This window comes from Chinchilla lanigera, unplaced genomic scaffold (genome assembly GCF_000276665.1).
Source record: "Chinchilla lanigera isolate Chin_1 unplaced genomic scaffold, ChiLan1.0 scaffold00038, whole genome shotgun sequence".
NCBI classification, from domain to species: Eukaryota; Metazoa; Chordata; class Mammalia; order Rodentia; family Chinchillidae; genus Chinchilla; species Chinchilla lanigera.
This window is the reverse complement of record NW_004955439.1, coordinates 19,769,387-19,794,003: the sequence shown is the minus strand read 5'-3', so window position 1 is coordinate 19,794,003 and position 24,617 is coordinate 19,769,387. Positions and strand designations below refer to the sequence as shown.

General features: G+C 39.3%; 1 protein-coding gene across 4 annotated transcripts in view; it reads right to left on the bottom strand.

Annotated features, from left to right (window-relative positions):
* Park2 (parkin RBR E3 ubiquitin protein ligase) overlaps window positions 1-24,617 on the bottom strand; it is a 1,289,129-nt gene that overhangs the window by 159,355 nt on the left and 1,105,157 nt on the right. For 3 of the 4 annotated variants that reach the window (XM_005390686.2, XM_005390687.2, XM_005390688.1), the window contains exon 9: window positions 21,116-21,265. In XM_005390686.2, the coding sequence (XP_005390743.1) occupies window positions 21,116-21,265 (150 nt within the window). Of the gene's footprint in view, window positions 1-20,831; window positions 20,910-21,115; window positions 21,266-24,617 lie in introns of those variants that run through there. The other variant, XM_005390689.1, reaches the window with a different exon arrangement.

Genomic DNA, 24,617 nt, shown 5'->3' with positions numbered 1-24,617 from the left:
TGACCAACTGAGCTAAAGTTAACAATATGTAATATAACAACCACTGCTAAGTCCTACCATTTTGTTTTGAAACCCTGTATCATTTTTAATGTTCTTGCTTTGTTTTGTTTATGTCTGTGATTTTGGTATTTTGCTATTGTTCGTTTATTTACTACTCTCTTTAAAATAAAATAAAAAATACTGTCCTTTTTCTCTTTTCTTCACCCTCTTGGAGACAGCAGGGCCTGGAGTAGCCTCATTGTATCTACAGAAAGCCCTCTAGGTCTTCTCATTTCTTGTAAGTGAAAAGAGTAATATGCTGCTCTTCTTTAGAGTACTGAGCGACCCCTGGACAGTACTTCACATTTACCTTTCTGACAGTGACTTGTAACTAAATATCAATTTCACATTTCTAACTACCTACAGGAGAATTTATTACTTCACACAGAATGTAACACTCATTGCCATCTGATATCCTATTTATTTTACCTGTCACTTCCTTGCCTGAGAAATGTCCCAGCTAGAGAAATTCTCCTGCAACCCCTTTCTAAGGTTTCCAGGAAGCAGACACACCTGCTACATTCTGGTAATTTCTGAGGAAAGGAATAAATCCACTAAGGAAACACAAAGGGTCCCAAAGAAGGCAGTCCTGTATGATTACCCCAATGGAAGAAATGCGAGTGGAATAAAAAAAAAAATATGCTTACAAAGAATGGATGTTCCATTTGTTAACCTTGGGTGGGGTGTACTTGTACGGACAGACAATACACAGGCCTCAGCCTGCGCATCTGTGCCTCTCCCCTGGATCCTGGTCTGATCATGTGCCCATAAATTGGTCCCCAGTTGCTCTAGACAGCATGGCTTCCTGGAGAAACTCTGGACCAAGAGGAAGGACAGGCCCCATCCTTGGTTCCTAGATGAAGTATCTGGAGCAGCCTGGTCTGAGCAGCCTGCTGGTTTGCTCTGGTTATCTCACCCTTATGCCAGTGGAAGCACACTGAGGATGGACTGGGGAGAGGGTTGATAGCTCAGTGCCATTGGAGTAGAAATGGAGGGTCTCAAGCTGAACTTAGGTGGCAATAACATTGTTTTAAAGGCAAAATGTGTGTGTGTGTGTGTGTGTGTGTGTGTGTGTGTGTGTGTGTGTTTGGTTGTGTGTTACTAGAGGTTGAATACACCTCACACTGAGCTATCTCTGCAGCCCCCTTTTTTAAATTTTGGGAAACAAGGTCTTACTATGTTTCTAAGTTGCCCAGGGTGGGATCTAATATGTGGGCTCAGGCTGCTCCAGATATTCTGTCTAGGAACCAAGGATTGGGCCTGCCCTTCCTGTTGGTCCAGAGTTTCTTTTGCCTCAGTCTCCCAGAGAGCTGGGGTTATAGGCATACACTACCACGCCTGGCTCCAGTGTGAAGTTTTATAGAAGGCGTGGGTTAGGTCAGAGCAAGGAGCAGAGGAGAATGCAGCAGGGGCTTCTTGGGAATGGGGAGACCATGGGGAAAAGAAAGACAAAGGCCAATGAGATCTTTAGTTGTAGGGTTTGGCCGCAGCCAGGAAATGAAAAACAGGATGGATGTGAGAACCATGTATCTACTACCCCTGGAAGAGGAAGAGAAGGGGTTCCTTGAGGCAGGAGGAGATGTGTCAAGCTTTAGGAGGCCAGGAGACAAGAAAGGGATACAGAAAAGATATTGGGCTGGCCAGCTCCCATAAGTGAGAGAAATTTTGCCTTAGAGGGCACCTAATGAGGACCACCGACTCCACTGTCTGCCGGCAGCATAGGCACTGGGTCCCTCTCCCTCTCAAAGAGATGGGACACCATGGAAAGAATCATGTCAGCCTCATAATAAGTGAATTTATACACTGAGTATAAGGCCTGCTGGGAGATTCCCTGGGTTCCTTAACCAGGACTGGGAAACTCAGGAGCGCAGGGGTCAGGACAGGTGTGTAAGTGAACAGCTTTGTAGCTGCTCTCCAACTTTTATAATGGATCCTTATGTAGTGATAATTGGAAAGGTCTCTGAACACAGTGAGAAATATAAACAATACAGCAAAATGATTAAATACATTAAAATGATTAAACAGAGGATAAGGGGTTTTTTGATAAAAGTTAGGTAATTTTTGCCCTCATATACTATCCTTAAACAGAACTGGTTCTAATTTAAAATTTTCACTGTGATATCTATGTATTTGTGTGTGTGTAAGGTGCTTCTGACAGGAAAATTTGGCCTTGAAACTTCTAACTGTACAAATGTCTAGGGAACTAATTGGGTTAAAATTAGAATTAATAAGTTTCATGGTTTTTATCAGTGGACAGACCACTTTTCTACTGGCAAAATGGTAAGAAAGTTATTTCTGGATCTAGTATGTGAAAGAAGTGTTTCTATTGGTATGTGCCTGCAGTGTGTTGTGTATAGTGTGTGTCTATTTGTTTGTGTGTGCTGTGTGTCTGTATATATGTGGCATGGGCATGTGTGTGTGTTTGCGTGTCTTTGGTATGGGCCTGGAATACATGTGTGTTTGCTGGTGTGTGCTACGCATCTCTGTGTGTGGTGTGTGCGCATGGTGTGTGCACATGTACCTGTTGGTAGTACCTAGAGTGTTGTGTGTAGTGTATCTGTGTGTGTGTGTGTGTGTGTGTGTGTGGCACACGAAGGTGTGTGTTTATACATATATAGGAACCAGCTGCCCACTCCAGGTGAAGTTTACAGCACAGGTAGGATGACTCAAAGTTGGGCCACGAATCCCAATACACTAATGGTAAGTGGTTTAGCGCCATGTAAACTATTCAGGGTGGGTAAACATTAGGTAAACATCGTTTTAACTTATTTTTATTTTCAAAGGAAATTACTCTAGGAAAAAATATTCTTGCTGAGTAGAAGCAAAAGAATGAGAGAAGGGAAAGGCTGATGCCTCACTGTCAGGGTCTCCTGCCCTGAGGACCTGGGAACGTGCTATGCTCCTGCCTCTCCCTGCAGCACATCCACTGAGAGCAGGGATATGGGTGCTGAGATGCCCGAGCAGAGGAGGGTGCTCCACTGTGCATCCCGGCTACCTGCCACCAGTCCTCAATACTGCTAAAGAGACTGTCACCAACACTATCTAGAAATCTTTCACTTGGGAACTCGTAGGTTTGAAACCCTCCTATGCAACTGTGTCTTGACATCATGGTCAATGCTGAGGAAACAAAAGGGAATATTTAATATTTAAAACTTTTAAATATTAAGCATTTCTAGATTAAAACAAAAAAGCAGTAAATTGAGTGGTATAATAAAGATTAGTGAGTATACACTGCATTATTATTATTGTACATTTTCTATTAAACATACAAAATGTGGCTGCGTATTTAATCTATTTCTAAATAATCTCTAAAAGAAGGATATAAATCTTCCATAGTCATAAGTTATTGGGCTTCAATAAAATATTTCAAACTAAAAACCTTAAAATAACTTCGAAAATCTAGTATGAGTATGAAATATCTATTACAACTTTTTGTTTGGAAGGTTATTGAGAGGGTTATCCACCAACACAAGATAATATGGATTGAAATGGTCTCAGTGAGGTTCCCTTTCCTTCCATCCTCCTTCACATTAGTCCAAAATGTGAACCAGTAATTTCCCACCTGATCATGATGCTGCCCTGGAAAATTTTCCCTGGCCTGTGGTCAGCACAGAGGACCCCACTTCTTTTCCCTCCTGAGCTCAAGATTATCCACCTTGGCCTTAAGCTCCCCCTAGTCACTGGCTTGGAACTTCCTGCTTGTGTTTTAGCGGCCCTCTAGTCTACACTTTCACTCTGGGGCATAGGGTGTTCTACCTGAAATATTTTCATCCACAATGCTAGACAAAATTTCTCTGTTTCACAAGGCCCTAATGAAGTCCCCGCCCTTGACAGTTCCAACCTTTTCTTGCTATATAATGCATTATACAATAACATGTGAGTCAGCAGCACTGGTGAGCACCGAGGGAAAAAAAATATGAATCATTCCCTGCTCACCCTGCCAGTGACCCTGTAGGTGAAGGGAGGAGTAATGGGAGGCAATGTGACAAGTGCTGAAATGAGGTATGGTGGTACATTTAAGATGATAGAGAAACTGGGTAGAAAGACCCTGACTGACTACTCTGGGACATCGTTTGACACAATCATATGCTACCACATGGATATGTTATTTCATGTGTATCTTTTCTCCCCCCAGATTACACATTTCTTATGCACTCTATGCAGCCACAGTGAATGATAAAGTGTCACTTACAAAGGAGACAGGCAATTAATGCATGTAGTATGCATAAATGACTTGCTCTTATATGTATTACTGATTTATTTTAAATATAAGGAGGATATGCTGAAATTGTTTCCCCTGGCAGGTATTTCTTATTAGAGTAGCTTAGTTGCTGAAAACAGCATGATTTCTATTGATTGTGGTGAAGAATAAGAGCTAAACTCCTAGGACTTTTGTTAGAAATGCAAATCAGAAGCTGTTATTACTCTGAGTGCTACATGAAATATCATATTCAATTTGTAAGCTAGGAAAGCTTTAATCTGTAGGGTGTGTGGTTCTACATGGTTAAGCAGTGCATCTGTATGTGAAACAAAAGCAAAATGATCAGCAGGTGAAAACGTCAGTCCAACTAAAGAATTTTCTAGAATTGTGCCTCTGCTCTCAGTTGACACCAATACAGAATGCTAGCTTTATTTATCTGCACAAATTCAAGTTACTAAAGCAACACCTCTTAACGTGAGGGGCAAATGCAATTTTATGGGTAAGATCGATTATTGGAAGTCTAATTTTTCATGCCTGGGAATATAGAAAGTGAAAAGCATGTACTGTTTTCAGAAAGATCACTGAATATATATTCAGTCCTGCTGGAAACAAAAAAGGTGTAACATCCTGCACAGATTTTTTTCCTCTGCATGACAATACAAAAATCTGAGACTGGAAAGAAGTGAATGTTATTTGAGTGCGGATAAAGGTGGAGAGAAAGAAAGAGTAGCTATGGCAGAGACTGATGTCTGTCCCTCAGCACCAAGTGCCCTTTCCTTCACTTCTAAACCAGGCACATAGGATCCAGGATTAAGATGTCTTCCACTGTCTTTGGGGCTAGCCACGGGGCTGTGGAACTAATTTTTCTCGAATGGGATCTGAGTATAGTGTTGGTTGCCACTGTGAATCTGACCTTACAAAGAAAAGGAATGACCTTCTCTTTTTCCTCTTTCCTCCTGGTTGAAATGCTGAGTGACCTTGTACAGTATTACACAGATGAGAATAACTAGACTGTGGTGCAGAGACACCATCCCAGCTCATGAGTGCTAGGAGAGAAAGAAATAAACCACCTACTTAGGCACTCCTGCTTTAGTTTGGGTCTCAGTCACATACTATGGAACTACTGTCTGAATAATATACTAGGATACAAATCCATTCAGCTGGCAGGATCAAAAAGAATTTTTTTTATTGCTGGTCCCAGAAACAGTGGACATAGAGATATTTATAGGATACAATCTGAAAGTGATTTAGTCTGTTACTAAAAGTCCTTATCAAGTACCTCTGGCTGAGTATGGTGGCACCTGCCAGTAATTCCGGCACTCTGGGAGGCTGGTGCAGGAGGATCACAAGTTTAACCCTGGTCTGACCAACTTAGAACTTGGTTAGACACAGTTCTCAAGATAACAAAGAAAAAGGGGCTGGGGACGTGGCTTAGCGCAAGGACCAGGGTTCAGTCCTCAGGACTATAAAGAAAAGAAGATCTCTTTTATTTTAGTCGTTATCTAATGAAGTCCTTAGTGATTGAATTCCTTTGGTCAATATTAAGAGATAAGATATTTTTGGCTAGAGAAATAGGCTAGATATTAAGATTTTTTGGCTAGAGAAAGAAAGCCTCAGTTCAGTTGGCTTATACAGAAACAAAATATACTACACCTCCTAACAAGCAGTCTGACACTTCAGTGTTTAAAGTTGATTAACTTGGTCATGCAATCAAACATAGAAGGACTAGGATCTTCCCAAGTGAGCCACAAGTAAGGGTCATGGGATTAGTATGCCTGGCTCGGGATACTCACACTTGCTCCCGATCCAGGACTGAGGTTGTTACCAATTGTCTGAGGATTCTTTTGCTCAGTTTGGGTAGAAATTGCAAATAAAGTAGTTTTTAAATGTTAACAGCTCTGAGGTTTGAATGCCAGCAGCTAACAACTCCTGCTTTTAAGGACCCTCCTCCTGGCCTTTGTGGCAGCCAGAGTCAGCAGCTACTGGCAACCCCCAGAACTCTCTTGGACTGGAGGTGGTGGCTCCTAAAAATTCTCTGTTGCTCTTGATTATTCACTGGCTGCCTGCCACCTTCAGTGTTACCAGCCCCGGCTGCTGGTTGCTTTCACTACCATCAACCTTTAGTGTTCTTAGCTCTTAGTATTGTTAGCTCAGCCTGCCCTACTTGAGGTAGAAATCATGAATAGGCAAAAGTATGCCCTCTGAAAGGGATTTTATGTTGAAGCATAAGAAGGAACAGAGCATGGATTGACTCATTAGGTTATGGGGAAGTCATTTATACAGAAGATAAGGTGGGCTTATGCAGGCATAGTGTCCTGCCAGCTAACTGGTGTAGGCTTTTTTACAGGTAGGGTAGGAGCTTATTGTGGACTGGATTGAGGATGGCTGCAGAGGGACAGAGTTATCCAGAGAGGCTATAGGGTAGAGTCATATGAGATGAAACCATGACCAAATCTTGCCATAGCCAAAACAAACATCTCCAGGAACAGCTGCGGGGCATCTGATGTAGTTGTGGTTGGCTGTCAGGTGTGTGCGGCAGCTGTAGAATTAAAAATAAAAAGTATGACTTGGAGAGGCTTGGGTCCTTCTCCTCTGTCTCAGGGTCGCCTCCTCAAAAGGCAAATACTTAGAAAAAAAACCATGTTCTGTTAACAAGAAAAAGGGGGCAAATAGACAGCAGGAGGGAAGCCAATACTTGTCTATACAATATTTGTGCACACGCAGACTCTAACAGTGAGACGAGAGCAACCTGCCCCAGCTGGGCTATGAGGCAGTTGTGAGGTCATGCTCTACCTGCAAGCAGTCTTGTTTCTACAGGGAAGGTAAAGCGCCTTAAAAGGATATTTCATTCTGGTTATTTTCTTAATGTTCATGGATAAATTGTGTCCTTGCAGTTTCTGATTACATATCAATGATATTTAAAATAATGCTCAGAATATTCAGTGCATACCCAATAAGAGGATAACTAAATCATGTTCATTGTGGAACATTAGTGCTTTTCTGAGAGCTTACAAAAACAAACTTTGGTTTCTTTAGAACAATAATATAAAACTATATACAGTGACAGAGCCTATAAACAGCAATTCTGAGACCTTTTAAAAATCTCTGTTAGCATTCACAGTGTGAAGCAGTTGCCATCCAGCCCACTATGGGAAGTAGATTCCTGGGTCAATAGATTCAGTATAACAAAGATCTTATCTCTTTAATCCTATCTTTTTACTTCAACTTTTCTTACTGGTTATCAGCTTCTACAATTTACAGTGATACAATACTGCTTATATAAAAGCCCAGCCACATCTTCACATAAGAGCCTTTCAGAAGTTTGCTTTAGATTTCTTTCTATCTGGATAGCAGCCGTCTTCTGAGTCTAGCCTTTGCTATCTTCTCCCTGTTCAAATGTAAACCTATTTATACGAGTAGTCTAAAGAAGGCTAAATAAATAACTGGTGATTTCACTTTTAGGAGGTATCTACTCCAAGAAATTTACTTTCTTTAAAGATTCTGCAAGTATATTTCATCTTATTTCTGCACAGGACTAACTTATAAGTTGAATGAACTTGGTATCTCTTCTTTTATACATTCCTTCAAATAGGCTTGCTTATATGAAGAACAATATTTCATGTTCTAAGTGAGAAAGATGGGATTCAAAAACTTATACCTGGTAGTTTGTGTAAGAATTCTTTAGGGGTAGTGACACTTGGTCAGTAGAGTATGTCCTTTTGTGTAGGTAGCCATAGGACTAGTTAATGCAAGTCCTGTGGTTGTGAATCTGTCAGTTTAACATATACTAATACATTGAGAAGAAATAGAAAAAAAAAATCACTTGACCTTGAAGCCCAGACAGTCTGTGAGCAAGACAATAACTAACACAGCTTTGTGAAGAAGACTGTGCATCAAAAACAATAGTATTTTTTCTAAAAGAAAGTGGTGGGCAGCATGGATGGGGGAAAGAAACACACATTCTGTGCCTTCTACAGCAAAGAGGAAGAAAATTGCTTTCTTTTCTGGGAGTGCATGAGCAAGCCTGCTTGATGTGACTTCTCAGGGTGCACCAGTGAGGGCTGCTTCCTCCTGCAAGGGAAATTTGCTTTCATACTTATTCGGACTGTGGTCCCAGAGTAGACATCAGGTCAGGGCTTATGCATCTGGCCTATGTGCTACTCACAGGCTTGTAAGCTTACTTGAGTTTTCCTTCTCTCAGTGAATGAATAAACAAATAAATAAATAAATAAAATGAATATTTAAAAACCTGCTTCTTAGCCTCTGTCCATAACATAAACTTTTAAATGGACATGTGAGACAGAGACCCATGCTGTAGCTCAGGCCTTTCTGCCAAGTGCACCCCCTGACACCTCCAGATCCTAGGGGAGTTGGGGGTCTACAGGAGACTGAGCAGGTTGCAGATGCCTGGGTGACCTTTCAAGTTTCTATTCTTAGACCTCATCCATTCCCCTGCTGAAGAGCAAAAGAGCATCCTTGAGGAAGCAACTGGCAGAACTACCAGCCCCACTGAAATGCAAAATAGAGAAGGAGGTCAGCTGGCTGCAATCCCTGGGATCCTGGAACACAAATTTCTAGATCTGTTAACAGATCCCTGGAGACCAAGGCCAAGAGTCACTGCATGTCTTTACTCAAGAAAAGCCCTGTTACCTCCCAGGAGTTTGCAGATAACCTTTTCTGATGGAATGTCTGACAAGCATGAGAAAGGCATGGGACTTTAGTATTCAATGCACACTGTATTTGGGCTCCATCAGACCATCTAAATTTCACTGAAATGGGTATAACAGTAGTTATTCAGTGCTGACTTTGGTGTTCTTGTTTTCTGATAAGGGAATGTACATTGCTTTTTTGTTATTTCATTAGATTACTGTGCTATACTCTGGGCACTAGACTACATTCTTACACTTAAGGAGAGTGAGATAATAATAAAAACCAGTAAAACACATTGCAAGAATATGATTCCTAGAATTCATATGTGTGCAAAATAGCACTGGGAGTTGCTTTCCTGTAATTTAGGAACACACAAACTATTTAAAAACTACATAAAAACTGAGATTCATCTATTTGCATTTCGTTGCTCAAGGCTTTCAGTGACATGTTTCATAGAACTTATTTTGAGAACATAAATTAAATTTCCCAGCAGACTTCACTTCCATTTTTCTTAAATATGTCATTCAATTAAATAGGAATGACAGGAGAGTAAGCTCTATGCAAATTACAAGCTTGAAAGAATGCCAAGCTGGGCCACCTGCATGCCTCGCTTCTTTTGGAAACAGTAGCCAGGTTTTATGAATTTTGTTTTCATGTACTGGGTTTCTGCCAGTGAGAAGCATATTTTATTCTCCCTGGTCTAACGCCAAAGAAACATTATGTCTGAGATGGCAAGAAGTTCTATCTAATTTAATTACTGGTCAGACTGCAGTTACTCACCTACTTGTTTATGATTTTCTACCTGTTTAAATTTTTTTAAATTGAGACACAATAATTATATGTATTTATGATAATTTGATAGATACAGATGTAATATATAATGATCAAATTAAAGTAACATTCCAATCTCCTTAAACATTTATAATTTTTTTTGTGGTTAAAAGTTATAAACTTCTTTCTTCCATTTCTTTTCTTTTTTTGGTACTGGGAATTGAACTCAGGACCTTGCACTTGCCAGGCAGGTGCTGTGCCACTGAGCTATATCCCCAGCCCTTTCTAGTTCTTTATAAAGTATATAGCAAATTGCTATGAAGTATAGTTGTCCTACTGTGCTGGAGAACACTAAAACATTATTTTTAACATGTTATAAGCTTTACATGTGTGTGTATCTGTATGTGAGAAGTTTAATTAAGGAAGAAGTAACTTATAAACTCCAATGCAGCAGTTATGTCATGAAAAAGTAAAGGTAATCTAAATGTTTAGAAACCTCAGACATCAGAGGTTATAAACTGAAAGTAAGAGCTTTCTCCCACATCCTCATTTCTTTACCCAAAGGTAACTTCTGTTAATGGCTTCTTTCCAGAATATAATTTATACTCTTATGAACACTGATATTATTTTTCTTGCTCTTTTCACTTAGGTTTATATACTAAAAATTATTCTCAAAAAGGGCACAGATGATTTTGTCCATAGATGTTTTGGTGTCAGGACTGCATTCCTGTTACACAAACAGGACAGGTTAGGGTTTTGTTACCCGAGGAAGGAGCTTTGCTCTGAAGACACAGTCCTGCGATGATGTGGCAAAAACACCTGGGTAATAGCATAGGGTTACATTGTTTATATTCAAGCAAACGAATTTTTAGACTGGAATGAAAAACCCAGATCTGGACATTAAATGAGGTAGACACTTTTCAGTTCTTTGGGAATGAAAGGGACAACTGGTTGCTGTATTTATAATCAGCAAGGACGTGAAGGTGCATAAGAGTAAGGCAACATTTACTCACCCGTCGTGAATCCCAGAGCAGCTGGGTGCTCTATCAGTCCATCTGAGGCCCCACCCAAACCACACCTAAGTGTCACTAAGTGCTGGGCTCTTGGAACAGGGGCAGAAGATTTCGTGTTAAATGAAGTTTATTATGTGAGAAAAGTGCTTCCAATGAATTGAAAATATGCTTGCACCTGAAAGTGATGCTGATAGTTTTTATCATTTATGAGTGACTAAAAGTCAGAGGTGCTGCCTGACCTTTGATCCAGGCAAAAGGAGGACTACCCCAGCTGAATAAATTTAGAAAGGAAATGGGAAAACATGATATGATATAATGATATACCTACAATGGAATATTGTTTGGTTACACAGAGGAAAGGAACCTGGCACATGTGGCAGGGATGAACCTTGAAGAGATGGTGCTAGACTGAATAAGCCAAACTCAACAGACAAATACTGTAACACATGACCCCACTTATATGCAGTACCCAGAACATGCTAATTTATAGAGACATAACATATCTCAGAGATTATTAGGGACTGTGGGGATGAGTAATTAGTTATTGCTCAGTGAGCACAGAGGTCCTGCTTGGAATGATGAAAGCATTTGGAAATATGTAACGGTGATGGCTGTGCAAAATTGTGAGTATACTTACGCCACTAGTATATACAATTAAATGGCTAAAATGGCAAAATGTATGATATATATTTACCTTTATAAAAAAAAAGAAGAGGAAATGGAAATAAAGAGAGAGCAAACAAAACCTCTTTGATAATGTCCCAAAGTGCTTGGTATATGTAATACTATGAAAATCAAGATGAATGACATAGGATGAATATGCATAAATAATGTGCTGAGGATGATGTTATGGTTGATATGTTGTGTGAATCTGAGGAGTCTAGAAGCTTAACTAAGTGACTCAGCAGTTCTATAGCCTGGGGTGAAGAGGACACGCCCTTGCTGCTCTAGGCAGTTGTTCACGTGTCAGCTTGAGAAGTTTAAAAGTTCAGTGGTTCCTTACTTTGTAAACATCCTCAGCTTGTGAAAGGGGAAGGCATGGAGATGGTGTGGGTGTGGGCAGACAGCTGATATACAATATTAGAGGGAAAAGAGGCTTGCTTGCCCCCTGTTTTGCTCTTGCTGCTTTTGCAGTCTTGTGCCGCCTTTAAGTGTTGCCCTTGTGCCCTGCCACCCTGCCTTGGAGCCAGCTGATTACTGACTGAAACCTCCACAAATGTTAAGTTAAATAAACCTTCCCTTCCTTAATTTTGGGCATTGGGTATTTTGTCTCAGCAAGGAGAGAAAAGTAACCAAAACAGATGAATAGTATCAGACTCATGAGGCCACTTTCAGAAAGTGTGTGAAGGGAACAGAAGCAAACCAACGCATAGCAAGGAACAGTGCGGACCATGGCATGGGAGCACACAGCAGAGTCTGGCTCCCTCAGGGCCAGGGCCAGGGTCCGGGGAGATGCTGGAGAGAAGCAGAGACAGTGGAAAGTCAGAGAAAGAACATCACATATCTGTGGGCTTCCACCACCAGACGACAGAAAACATGAGAACTAGTGGAGGATAAAAAGATAGTTTCCTTGTTTTCTTCTTTTCTCACTTTTTCCTTTTTTCTTCCTTCCTTTCCCTTCCCTCCTCCCTAGTTTCCCTTCCCATTTGAGCATTTTCTTCCTATTTTACAATAACTAGTCCTTATTTTGGTCCTTATTTATACTTTTGGTTTCTCATGCCAGAGAAACAATGCGATATTTATATGTGTGTGCTCCATTTATTTCGCTCAAGAATATGGCCTCAAGGTGCACACATTTACCTAGAAATGTCTCAGGTTTATCCTTCTTTATGGTTGAGTAGTACTCCATTGTATAAAAAAACCACATCTTTATCCATTCCTTGGTTGATGGACATTTGGGCTGTCTCCAAGATTTAGCTATTATAAACTGTGATGCTATAAACATTAATGTGTACATATCGCTGTGGTTTTCTTTGTGTAGAAAAGAAAAACAGATATATCTGTGTGGGGTTTTTTTTGGGAAAATACCAGAAGGGGATTAATTGGGTCAAATGGAATCTCTAATCCTAGTTTACTGAGGAATCTCCACACTGATTTCCATAGTGGTTGCACCAGTCTACACTCCCACCAACAGTGGAGAAGTGTTCCTTTTTCCCATCAGCCCCTCCAGCATTTGTTATTGCTTGATTTCTTGATGATAGCCATTCTCTCTGGGGTGAGATGGAATCTCAGCACTGTGTTAATTTGCATCTCAGAAATAAGGAGGGGAAGTGAAACTGAGGGGAGGGTAGGAGAATGAGGGAAAAAGAAGAAGAATTAAAATATATTGCGTACAGGTACCGATTCCCTATGATGAATGTATCATTATGTATATATAAAATGTACCAGTAATTAGAGACTTAAAAAATGAAATAAAAAAGACAACTAGTGTAATGATATGGAGTGTAAACACTGCAGTCCCCAAGGGCAACCAAAGACCTCTGTGGTGGGCAGGGAAGAGAGTCTTCCATTTAGAACACCGGAAACTCAGCCCTGCCGCTTTAGAGTAGACTCTGGGTTGGTTCTAGCTATGCTAGACTCAATCTTCCAACGTAGAAAGCAAAAGAAAAAATCTAAATGGATTTAATTAAGTAAATGCTATTACATATTCCCTTAGCTAGTAGCATTCTTTTGTTTTTTCATAATGTCCTATATAGTTAATATTTTATGAAAGTGGCACCCATAATGAGAAAATGTTCTATTGACTGTAATATGCTATTCTATAAAATTAAAAAAAACTGTTGTATTAATTTAACAGTGACCCTTTGAAAATGAGTTACCACACACATTCATAAAACTTCATCCTATCTTCTCTAATTGATCTCAAACCTGTAAAATATGTCACTAGCAGTTTTTAGAAAAGATTTCACTATAAAATGCAGTCTCAAAAATACTTTCATTGCTGTTATTTTATTAGTAGATATGTGCAGTACATGATGCTTATATTCTTTGTAGGAAGTTGGCATATGCACACAGCATATAGTAATTTCTTTTCTTATCCCTGTCCTTTCCCTCTGTCTCTTGATTCCCTTTCTTTTTTGGTTCACATTTTCAGTAATGTTTACATTCCTTGTGTGGAGTTGATACATGTGCATTTTGAGACAAACATAGCATGCAATTAGAAAATCATTTATTAGTTCTCTACAAAGAGGAAGCATCACAGGCCTAACATTCTAATGTTTAGGTTTCATCAGCTCCTTCTGAATAGTGGTGTGCTCGTTAGCACTATGGATTAAAAAGATGGTAAAGTGAAGATTTTGAATCACAAGTTGTTTCATGAAACACCTGTCTCACACAGTGTACACATGAGGCAGTTCTAGCTCCATAGAGTGGAGTAAATGCTACGTACATATTCCATTAGGTAGGGCAACGTATTTGCATATGACAAGCTTTTATTTCTATAGAAAATAATCATTAATCCAGCTTAATTTATACCTCCCAGCTATGTGAGCGTGGATCTCTGCCCACCGTTCTGTCTCTTGACAATAAAGAGGATCAAAATGGAGCAGCACCGGTTCTGGGGCCCTTAACATGGAGTTGGGAGGACACTGCTGGACTGCATTTTGGGGTCATGCAAGCTGAGCTTTTGAACAGGCCAAAGTCACAGTTTCCTGAGACATTAATGGCTGAAGATTTGCACACCACCACTCTTTCTCCTCAGCTGCCAGAGACTGACACTGTACCCAATTCTCCTCTTAAGATATTTCAACTCTTGCCTTCACTGAGCTTAATCCTGACACACAAATGATGTAGCCAGCAGCTCCTCTTACAATTTAAACTTTCTACACAGCCGCAGTGGTTTTTCGCTTTTGTTTTTGTTTGTTAAATTTCTGAGCACAAGTCAAGATTGCGTGGGCTATCTTTCACAGGTTACAATCCTAATGAGCCCCAAATAAATGTAAGTTTTCCTTTGTTCTGCACCAGGCTAAACTTACTTTTGGTTGATCCCCGCACATCACCCCTATTACTGATAACATCTCTCAGGCTCTCAATTTGCAAAATTTTGCTCTGCATTCAAGAGTTCAAGGAGCTGCTTTTAATTCTGGAAAGATTCTTTTCTTAGTTACATCTGAAGAGGCGAAAGTGGACAAGATGTTGAGCTTGCCAGTGTTCCTCTTTGGGTGGCTGTCCCAGGACTGTCCTGTAGAACTTTCTGCGGTGAAGAAATTGCTGTATCTGCACTGTGCAATGCAGCAGCCACTTGCCACGTGCAGCCCCTGAGCACTCAGGCGGTGGCTACTAGGACTGAGGAAGTGAATTTCTAGTTTTATTTAACTGTAATGTAAATAGCCACAGGTAGGTAGAAGCTGCCATGTTGGATAGTGCAGCCATGGGCAGAGATCAGATAAGGATTTAAAAAACTCATAGAAAGTATTGTATCATCAGTATAAGTATATTTTCTGCATTTCTGAGTTCTCTGGTAGCAATACAGCTAAAGAAGCAATCTCCACTTGAGTTGCCACAAAATTGATTTCATAGCCCATTATTCAGAGATGGGTCTCATTATTATCATTTTTGTTTGTGTTTTTGAAACTAGGTCTTACTATATAGTTCAAGTTGGTCTTCAACTCATTATGTAGCCCAGGCTGGTCTCAAAACTGTGGCAATCCTTCTGCTTCAGCTTCCTGAGTGCTGGTATTACAGGTGTGTATTACCATACCCTGTGGGTCTTCTTATTTTGAAAAAATAAAACTATTTCACGTTTCCCTTTATTTTAACAAAAATTGTCTAGAGATGAGTAGAATGGCCAGTGATTTGTGTTAGAAAGTATATACTTCAAATTAGAGAACATTTCCTGTCTAGGAACATTTGCCAATTGATAGCTACTTTCCTGAGAAATGGTGCACAGGACTTACTTGTACATTTGAGAACAGTTTCTTTAATTAAAATAAATGCTCTCTCAAGCTTTCTATCTTTGCACTTCAAGCTGTCTCACAGGCAAAAAGTCTAGCAAGACTTATTTCCAATCTGCAAACGAGCCAATCTTGGAGTTTAAGTTAGATTTTTGGACATTTGTCAAACAAACATGGACTGCATATTTTTGACATTTCCTAACACTAAGTTTCTTTTAAAAACACTTTTTGATACAAAACAGTTTCTATATTAAAAAGTAATATGAAGACATGATTTTATTCTTGACCTGATGGCAGGTCCAAGTGGTTGTGGTAAACAAGGTACAGGAATGGTCAGGAGCTTCACACTCATGAACCACATGCAGTCATCACGAAGAGTCCCTGTCCTTCTCAGAGCCTCCTTGAAGACATCGTGCATGGACCACACCCACTGGGATTCTACATTTTCATCCCTAATCTTTAAAAAAAAGAACCCAATATAGTTTGCACGATATTTCAGTATAATTTAATTAATTCATGTGATTTTTTTTAAAAATAAAATCTTCTTAAGCAATAGGAATGACAAAATTTTCTTTTTTCCTTTTATTATTAAATATTAACCATCTGCTTGGTTTCCATTTCTGAGCTCCATATATTACTAGAAAAAGGGTTCATGCCAATATGTTTGTTTAAGTTTTCAAATCAATACTGTAATTAGTTAAATCTTTGAGTAGAAGGCCAGATATCACTATCTGTCATCACTGACTCCTTTCCTATATAAGGTGAAAAATGAGGCTGGGACTCTCATTGCACTAAAAATTTCAACAATATACTGTATTAATCCTACTGTTGTAAGTAGTTCAAATCACTGTGTTAAATAAAAGCATGCACACATGCTTTCAGCATAATGCTGATCAAATTCCATAACTACATCTAAACTCAGTTTGAATGATGCCTTTACAACTTCAGCTTATACAATTTTTGAGACCCTTTCTAAGGAAGTAACACAAGACAAAGTTGGTTCAGAGCACTTGGGTGGGGCTGGTGTAGGTGAGGAGCCCCACGGATGTTATTCCCCTGAAAAATCTGTCTCTGAGCAACACAACATGCATTTTGTTAAAGGAAGGAATAGGTGTTAGAAGCCTTAGAAAATTCTATCTCATTTCCTTAACTTAATGTGATTTTTAAAGGTCTCTTGTTTTCATCTGAATTTTTTCAATTATTAAACCTTGTCCTTGGATTTCTAATTTAAGATAGAAAACTCCTCCTCCAACTGCAAGTATTACTTTAAAAAATTATCTCCTATACCAAGATAACACCAAATAAGATAAAGATATTTTATTTATAGAGAAAGTTTGATTGCCATAGCTTTTTGCATTCCCAGGTCAGTGAGTATAATGTATTCCATATTTTCTTGCTGTTTGCCAGTATTAAACATGTCAACTTTTTGCACTGGAGTCATTAAAGTTAGTGGGATAGTTCTGATGAATAGCTAACAGGCCAGAAGAAAGAATAATATATAACATGAATTCTTCGGGAAATCAATTAATGTTTTTATGAGCAATCTTAAAAAATCTGATTAAGGGTTAGCGGAGAGTAAGGTGAGACTATTTGATCCCCAGATACATTCCTTATTGAATTCTACAATGTAAAAATATTCCGTGCTGCATCAAAACTAAAATCTTGGTGCCCCCAAGAGTAAGATATTTTATAGTCAGAAAGTGCCAAACTCTATCTGGGCGTAAGTAGACTTTGATAGCATGTATACATTCTGTGATTTTTGCAGTAATTTTAGGTTCCTAACTGATATTTTGTGGATCACTTGATGTAGTGCTATGTTGGTGTCCTGAATTATGTACTATGTGCTATTAAAGCACTATATAATATGAAAATGTTTAAATATTTTAAAGAGATTTTTGCTGAGATGAGTAAAGCAATTCTAATACTGGGGTAAATGACGATTAATATTGGAAAGTAAAAGTGATAGCTGATTTACATCATTCCTACATTGTTAAGAACTACCACATTGAAAAGAAAGGTTTGTGCTAATGTTGTTTGGACAAAATATCATGCCTGTAACTTGTACTCTGCTTAACTTCTATGAAGACAATAATATGCAATGTATCAATTATTGTAACTCTCCTACTAACCTGTTTTGAAACTCTATTTTATTGTTATTTTTCTCTTTAAAATAAATTTTAAAAATGGCAAAAAAGAACTACCATATTGTTCAGTTCACTCACCCATTCATTCATTGAATGCTGAACTCCAAGTACATGCTAAGAATGTAGACTCAGGACAGGAATATAAATCCATGAAACCAGTGTAAGACTTCAATATGAATCCTAGAAGGTGGCACTTTCTCTCAAATCGTGCTTAATAATGGGAATAAAGCATGGCTGCTGTAACCATTGCACATTTCTCAGTCCTTGTCAAGATGGACTGACATAACCATTTTTATGGAAATCTTGTCTGTGTATTAGCCAGTGTACACTCCTCATCAGCAACAGTTTAGCCTGATGATACAATGCAGAAAAGTCTCAGGGAATCAATTTCATTTTGTAAGTGAAATATTATATGTTTGAACAAGCATGTTCTAGCAGTGGCAGGCAAATGATGGAAAAGATTAGAGCTATTCTAAGTCCAGAGCGCAGTGTAGGGGTATGTTTCAGCTCTGAAAACGTGGCTATGGGCATATCACAGTGTATCCTAAAGTTTCCTTTTTAATTTCTATAAATATCAAGCAATCTAGTTTTCACCCTTTTAGACATGAGAACCCTTTTGTGATATGAAATATTTCTTGAATAACCATAAAATAAGAGTTACACTTTTGTGTCTGTTGATAGGATTTAAACTATTGGCATCCAACCTAACTGCTTGTTTAGTCAGTATGGAATCTCCTTAGGACAGTGGCAGCTCAGTTCACAAACTTCATTTGTTCCACGATGCTGGTCCCAAACTGAACTGGACTAGAACTGAGTTGAATTTCCCCATAAAGTCAGCATTGAAACTGACCATTGAATTTGATTCAGTTGTCATCTAATTCAGTTTGTCACCATAACTGTGGAAATAATTAAGCTTGTGAACTGAGGTACCACTGTATTTAAATTAAATTAACATCCTTTTGTGAAAGTTGGGAATTTTAAAAAAGGGCAGTGATGAAGTCAGTCAGTCTCTGCCGAGAAGTCAAAGGTATAAGAACTGAAGTTGAAAAGAGTGGGCAGGCGGAGGAGGAAAAGACTGAGAGAGCACGGCAGTAAATGTAGCAGGAAGAGGAAAGCGTGATGATAAGTACATCCATTAATTAATCATTTCTCTTTGCCCTTTTCGCAACTTCTTTAAACTGTAAACTGCGGTGGCTTAAAATACATCCATGAGTTCTGTGATGCCCCTTAACGTAGAGCCTGGCTTCCCTTTGAGGGTAGGCTGGATTTAGTACCTGGTTTCTCCTGAGTAGAATAAAGTGGCAGTGGCAGAGTACAGCTTTGGGAATTAGGTCCCGAAGACACTATGGCTCCTTCTTTGCTGTCCTTTTGGATAATTTGATGAGGGAAAGTTAGCTGATGTCATGGGGACACAAAGCGTGAAAAGAGGACCACATGGTAATGAGCTGTGGCCACCTAACAACAGCCAGTGAGGAACTGAGTCTTTTTTGCAAGTAGTGGTGGACTAAGTCATGCTGGAAGTGGGACTTCCAGCTGCAGGCAAGCCTTCAGGCAGCTATACCTAACCTCCTGGGAGATCCTGAACCAGAACCATCCGGTAAGGCCCTGATGGATAATTCCTGACCCCTAGAAACTCTGAAAAATGACCAATGCTTATTATACTAAACTATTAAAATCTAGGGTTGTTTGTTATGAAGCAATAGATAATTAATACACAAGCTAACAAACAAACTTCCCCAAACAACAAAACAGAACAAATCAAAATTAAAACCAAGACCCAATACCTAGAATTTCCAAAGAATAAAAGACATCCTGAATTTAGGCATCTGCCATTAGGTAACAATTTTCCCTAAACTCTCTTAGTCCAAAGGTACTGAAACATTCTAACATAAATTAGAGGTACTAAATTCATTACTAACATAAATTTCCATGATTTGGAACTTAAATATGTATGCTACTACAATGTCACATTGTGTTTAAAGAGGAAGACAAAGGTCATCAAGACAGAAAAATACATAAAACTTCCAAATTTGCAAAGCAAAGCGAACAACTAAATGCAAAAAAATCGGTCAAAGAAACTGCCCACCTTTTGAAGACTGTTAAAATCCTTAAAATCCAGCTTTACAGGATGAAACAACAGTAGACAATTAGCAGGAAGAAACACATTTAGCCGTTAGTCTAAAATGATTATAACTCATTTTAAAGGAAAATATCTGCCAGGATTTTGATCTAGAATTTGGCAGCCAGCTTAGGACACTTGTAATCATAACTGATTATGACTAAGGCTGAAAAGTGTGGTTTGATTTCCGTAATTCCCAAGGATGGCAAATGTTACTTGAGCTTGCATTCTAACACAATTATGATTATTAATCTAGAGGCATTTCTTTTCCTTCAGGCATCAGGCATCTCATTAATTTTCAATCTATTTTCTGTAATCCGTTACACAACCAGGATTTTGTTAGCCATGTTGCACTCACAGATATTGAGCTTTATGACTGATAAAAGATGCCAGCCTGTGCACAAGTAAGTTAGAGTGTTTGGCCAAAAATTAGGTGTAGGTAATACGCCCTGTCACCTGTGCTCTTCTTCCACAAGTTCCTTGTGAAGTTGTAATTTTAAAAGAAATGATTCTCCTCAGAATTCAGTAGAATTTTATAAGCACAATATGCTTTCTTCCTTTACCATCCTGCACAAAATTTAATAACAGGATTATTATGTGTTTGTCACTTCAACCTATAACTTAGTAAGACTTTGTGTGTTGGAGTTGTGCTTCCTGCCCGCTTGACCACCAGCTTCAGGATAGAAATTCATTTCCACTGACCATTCAAGTCATATGCTTTGACCTCTTAGAACACACACTTGTCATGTTTCTTAGTCTGCTTCCCTAACAGGTAACATTAGCTTTGCTCAACTCTATTTAAAATTATTCTTATGACACAATAACATTTCAAGCTGTTCAGCCTAATCTCCATTTTATTTCTTGAAATACCCAGGCACACAGGGTCGCTAAAACTTCCTGATGGGGAATTACTTTCTCCTTCACTCCTGTCTTCTGCAGGTTAGCTCTGTGGAAAGAATATATCTTCACACCACCTGAGCACTGCATGAGAAGCCCAAAAGTTCTGTGCAGTGGCTCGCCATGTCAGAATAGATACTTAGAAAAGCAGTGGAAGCAGATAATCTTAATCCAACTCCTTCTCTGAAAATGAGGACATAGACTAATTAATTAAAAGGTTCATTTTCATATGTGAGGCCCTATATAAGAATTGAACAATCTATTTTTTACATATTCATTTAAAGATATCTGAGCTCAAAGGGAAAATGAAAACAAGAAAAAATAATACTAGCCCATTTGCCAAAGTGATCGAATACAGTACCATGGCCAAGTGTGCAGATGGTACTCACCCCACAGCCCAGGCTGCTGACGGCCTCACAGGTGACCTTCTTCTGCCCCTGCTCCGGCAGCAGCCCTGCTCCACAGCCAGGGTGAGGGCACAGCACTCCTCCCATCTGCAGCACACACTCTTCAGCACCATACTGCTGGTACCGGTTATACTACAAGAAGGAAAAGCAAGGCATGCTCATCAGAGTAATTGTGTACAGACGAGGATGTGCCAGTGCAGCTAAAGGGAACATGGGGGCTTTGTCTGGTCAGATTCAGTACAGAATGTGCGGGAGAAGAAGGGTGTGGAGGGCAGGTTGTGCTACAATACAGAGTCTTCTAAACTTGACACAAAATGAGCAAGTGAGGTGATTATTCTTTGCAAAACAGATTTTCCAAAATTTGGTACTTAATGATATTGTGTCAATTAATTCTATTTAAGCAAATGTAGTTCATCTAAATTTTAAGTAATATCTGTATATTATATGGTAGAAGCTTAAAACATATCATTATCAGTCTTTTAAGGCAATACATTTTCATGACTATACTTAAGGTTCTATGAAGTTCTATAATCATTTAGAAAGAAGGCCCAATGTTCATCTCATAATTGTTGGCAATGCACACGACAGCAATGAGCAATTCAGCTTAAAGGAGAGCAGTAACATTAAAAAGCAGCACTTTCCTTTTATTATTATTCTTATTTTAAAACATTGTTTCCTTTACTTCAACCTCATGTTAACCGAGAAGTCGGGCAACTGCAGCCTCCACAACACTACTATTTCTCTAACCCTCACTGCAGCCTCAACACCCACAGCACAGAGGCAAGAGCAGCGCCTTTGCCCACCCTCCAATGTGACCTTGGGCATGAACCCGGGGACCCTTTCCCTGCTCTGCTTGGAGGGAGACTCTAGGATGGCCTTTGAAAGTCCAGCCTTGTCATTCTTCTCCCCGTTCACATCCTAAGGGCTTTGGTGCCTTAATTTGGGAGCCCTGAGATGGCATGAACCCTCTAGATCTCCAAAACATCTCTGGAAGTATAATTCAGGAAGGTCTGGCAGATACTCACTTGGGTTGTTTTGGGAGATGCCCAGGAGTGGGTAGGTGGGGAGAGTTAAATTCCTTCTGTACCACTGCTCCAAGCCCTCCAGCGTCTTTGAGGTCCTTTCCCCATCTCAGGAGAGGGGCAGTTAGGATCTCTCTATTTTGGGTCATTTTCATCCCTTGTTGAGCTCCAGATCCCCTTGAGAAGAGTCGGAGCTCTTCTTAAGGTCGGAGTGCCCCACTGCCCCACTGGAGCCGAGATGTTCTGACTCCACATCTCTGCATAGTTTTCTTGAGTGTTGCTCCTCAACCCGCATCAGTCCAATCCAAACTCCTCAGTACCATTTTCAAGGTTGTCTTCAGTCTAATTTTAAGTTACTGTTCTTCTTCCATTATTTAATCACATTATCTTCTAAACTCATATCAGGACAAGTGGACTTGCTCAGCTATTAATTATTAATGCACTATGTACACTAATGCTATGTACTATGTACACTAGTGCTATGTACTACATAGTACTGATAATACTACATTAATACATATACACTATGTTCCAGACACTAGTGTAGGTCAAGTTGAAGACAGAGCAGTGGATAAAATAAACACTTCTGTCCTCATCCACAGACCATAATCAATGTGGAAGGTAAAAGTGTACAATGTTTCAAATGGTGGTAAGTGAGGAGATTCATAAAGAGGGAGGAGACAGACCTGGGGAAGATAGGGATTACAATTTTTTAAAGAGGTAAGTGGGAAATGGCTTTCAAAGGTGGTCCATCTGAGCTGACATTTGTAGGAAATGAGAAGGCAAGCTGTGGCAGGACCGCAAGCAGAAAAAGGGCCCCAGGGTGTAATGTGCTTAGTTCGTTTGCGGTACAGCCAGGAGGCTAGTGGGACTGAGGCAGAGGGAAGAAGGGCAGGGGGATGACAAGAGGTGAAGGCAGCCCATTCATGCGGTCCAGGATATCCAGGCCCCTGACAGCCTTTGTAAGAACTCTGGCTGTTATTCTGCAAGATACCATAGCCCCTGGAGAGCTCTGAGGTGAGGAGTGATGCGATCTAATGTGTTCAAGGCATCCATCGGGCCTTTGGTTTGGAGTAGGCTCTGGTGGGGAAAGGAGATGCAGGAGGCAGAGATGTAGGAAGGAGTTCATCTCAGCAGTCCACGTAAGCAATGACAGTGGCTTGAACAAGGGGAGTGGTGCTGGATGTGAGATCAGGGGCTAAATTCTGGATATTTTTTGAAAGTAGAAATTGTGGAATTTTCAGACATATTGGATGCCTGATGTAAGAGACAAAGAGCAGTCAAATATGAGTACAATATATTTTCCTGGGAAGATGGGAAGGGAGGGCTGTGGAAGGAGAGAAAGGGGTGATTGGGAGCTGGTCTAGGATGCTGAGAAAAGAAACATTCTTTCCATCACGCTGGCTTTCAGTTTGGTAGCTCAGTACACAGGTGAGTCAAATTGTTGGTGGCTCACTGAGCCTGGCGTTCAGAAGAAAGGTATCAGTTACAGGTGCAGATTTTGAATTTATCAGATCTCTCTCTCCCCCACATTCTTCTCACTTTTCTAGTCCCAAGAAAAAAAGATGACCTGGCTGAATCTCTTTGTACACAGGCTAATTATTTCTACAGGCAATGGTATTCACTATGATATGGTCTAAAATTGCATATGGTAAATTAGAATCTATGGGTTTATATGGTAGGGTTCTCTGGAAAGTGTCATCTTGCAGTCATCAGGGATGCAATAAAGACATTTCATTGAGTGATAAGGAATGTGATGGTTTGTATAAGTGAGAGATGATTGCATGTTAGTAACTATTTCATGAATTTCAGTTTGTATTTTCTGAAAAAATAACAGTATTTCATAGTTAAATAATAAGAGAATAATGGTAGTCATTACACTGTGTATTGTTATCTTTAAACTAGTTACTCAAAGTAGAAGACATAAACTGAAAATTTTTATAAAGAAGAGGCAAAGAGATGACACAAAATTTTTTCAGTGAATTAAACTTGTAACATAAATGAAACCAATTAGCATACATTGAAAGATTTTTAAAACTATGAAATTTGCATTTTGGAGAAGTATTTCAAAATTTCCCTACTTCTTATTTAGTTCTTTTCTATTTGCTCTCTCTCTTTCATCTGTTGGCTCCCTCCCTCTTTATATGTAAATTTAATTTCTTTTGCCCAGATTACCAAAGGATTATCTTTTTCTATTTAGAACCCAGGAATTTTATTACAGTATGTTTTGGTGCTGGTCAACTTTGGATCATTTTCACAAACATACTATCAGAAAGTTCTTTTAACTTATATTTGGGAATTTGCTTTATTTTCATACTTTAATGTTTTTCTTAAATAATTTGTAGTATATGTATATCAGATCTTCCTTACCTATCTTCTAAATTCATCAACTTCACTCTAAGTTTTTTCTTTCTTTCTTTCTTTCTTTCTTTCTTTCTTTCTTTCTTTCTTTCTTTCTTTCT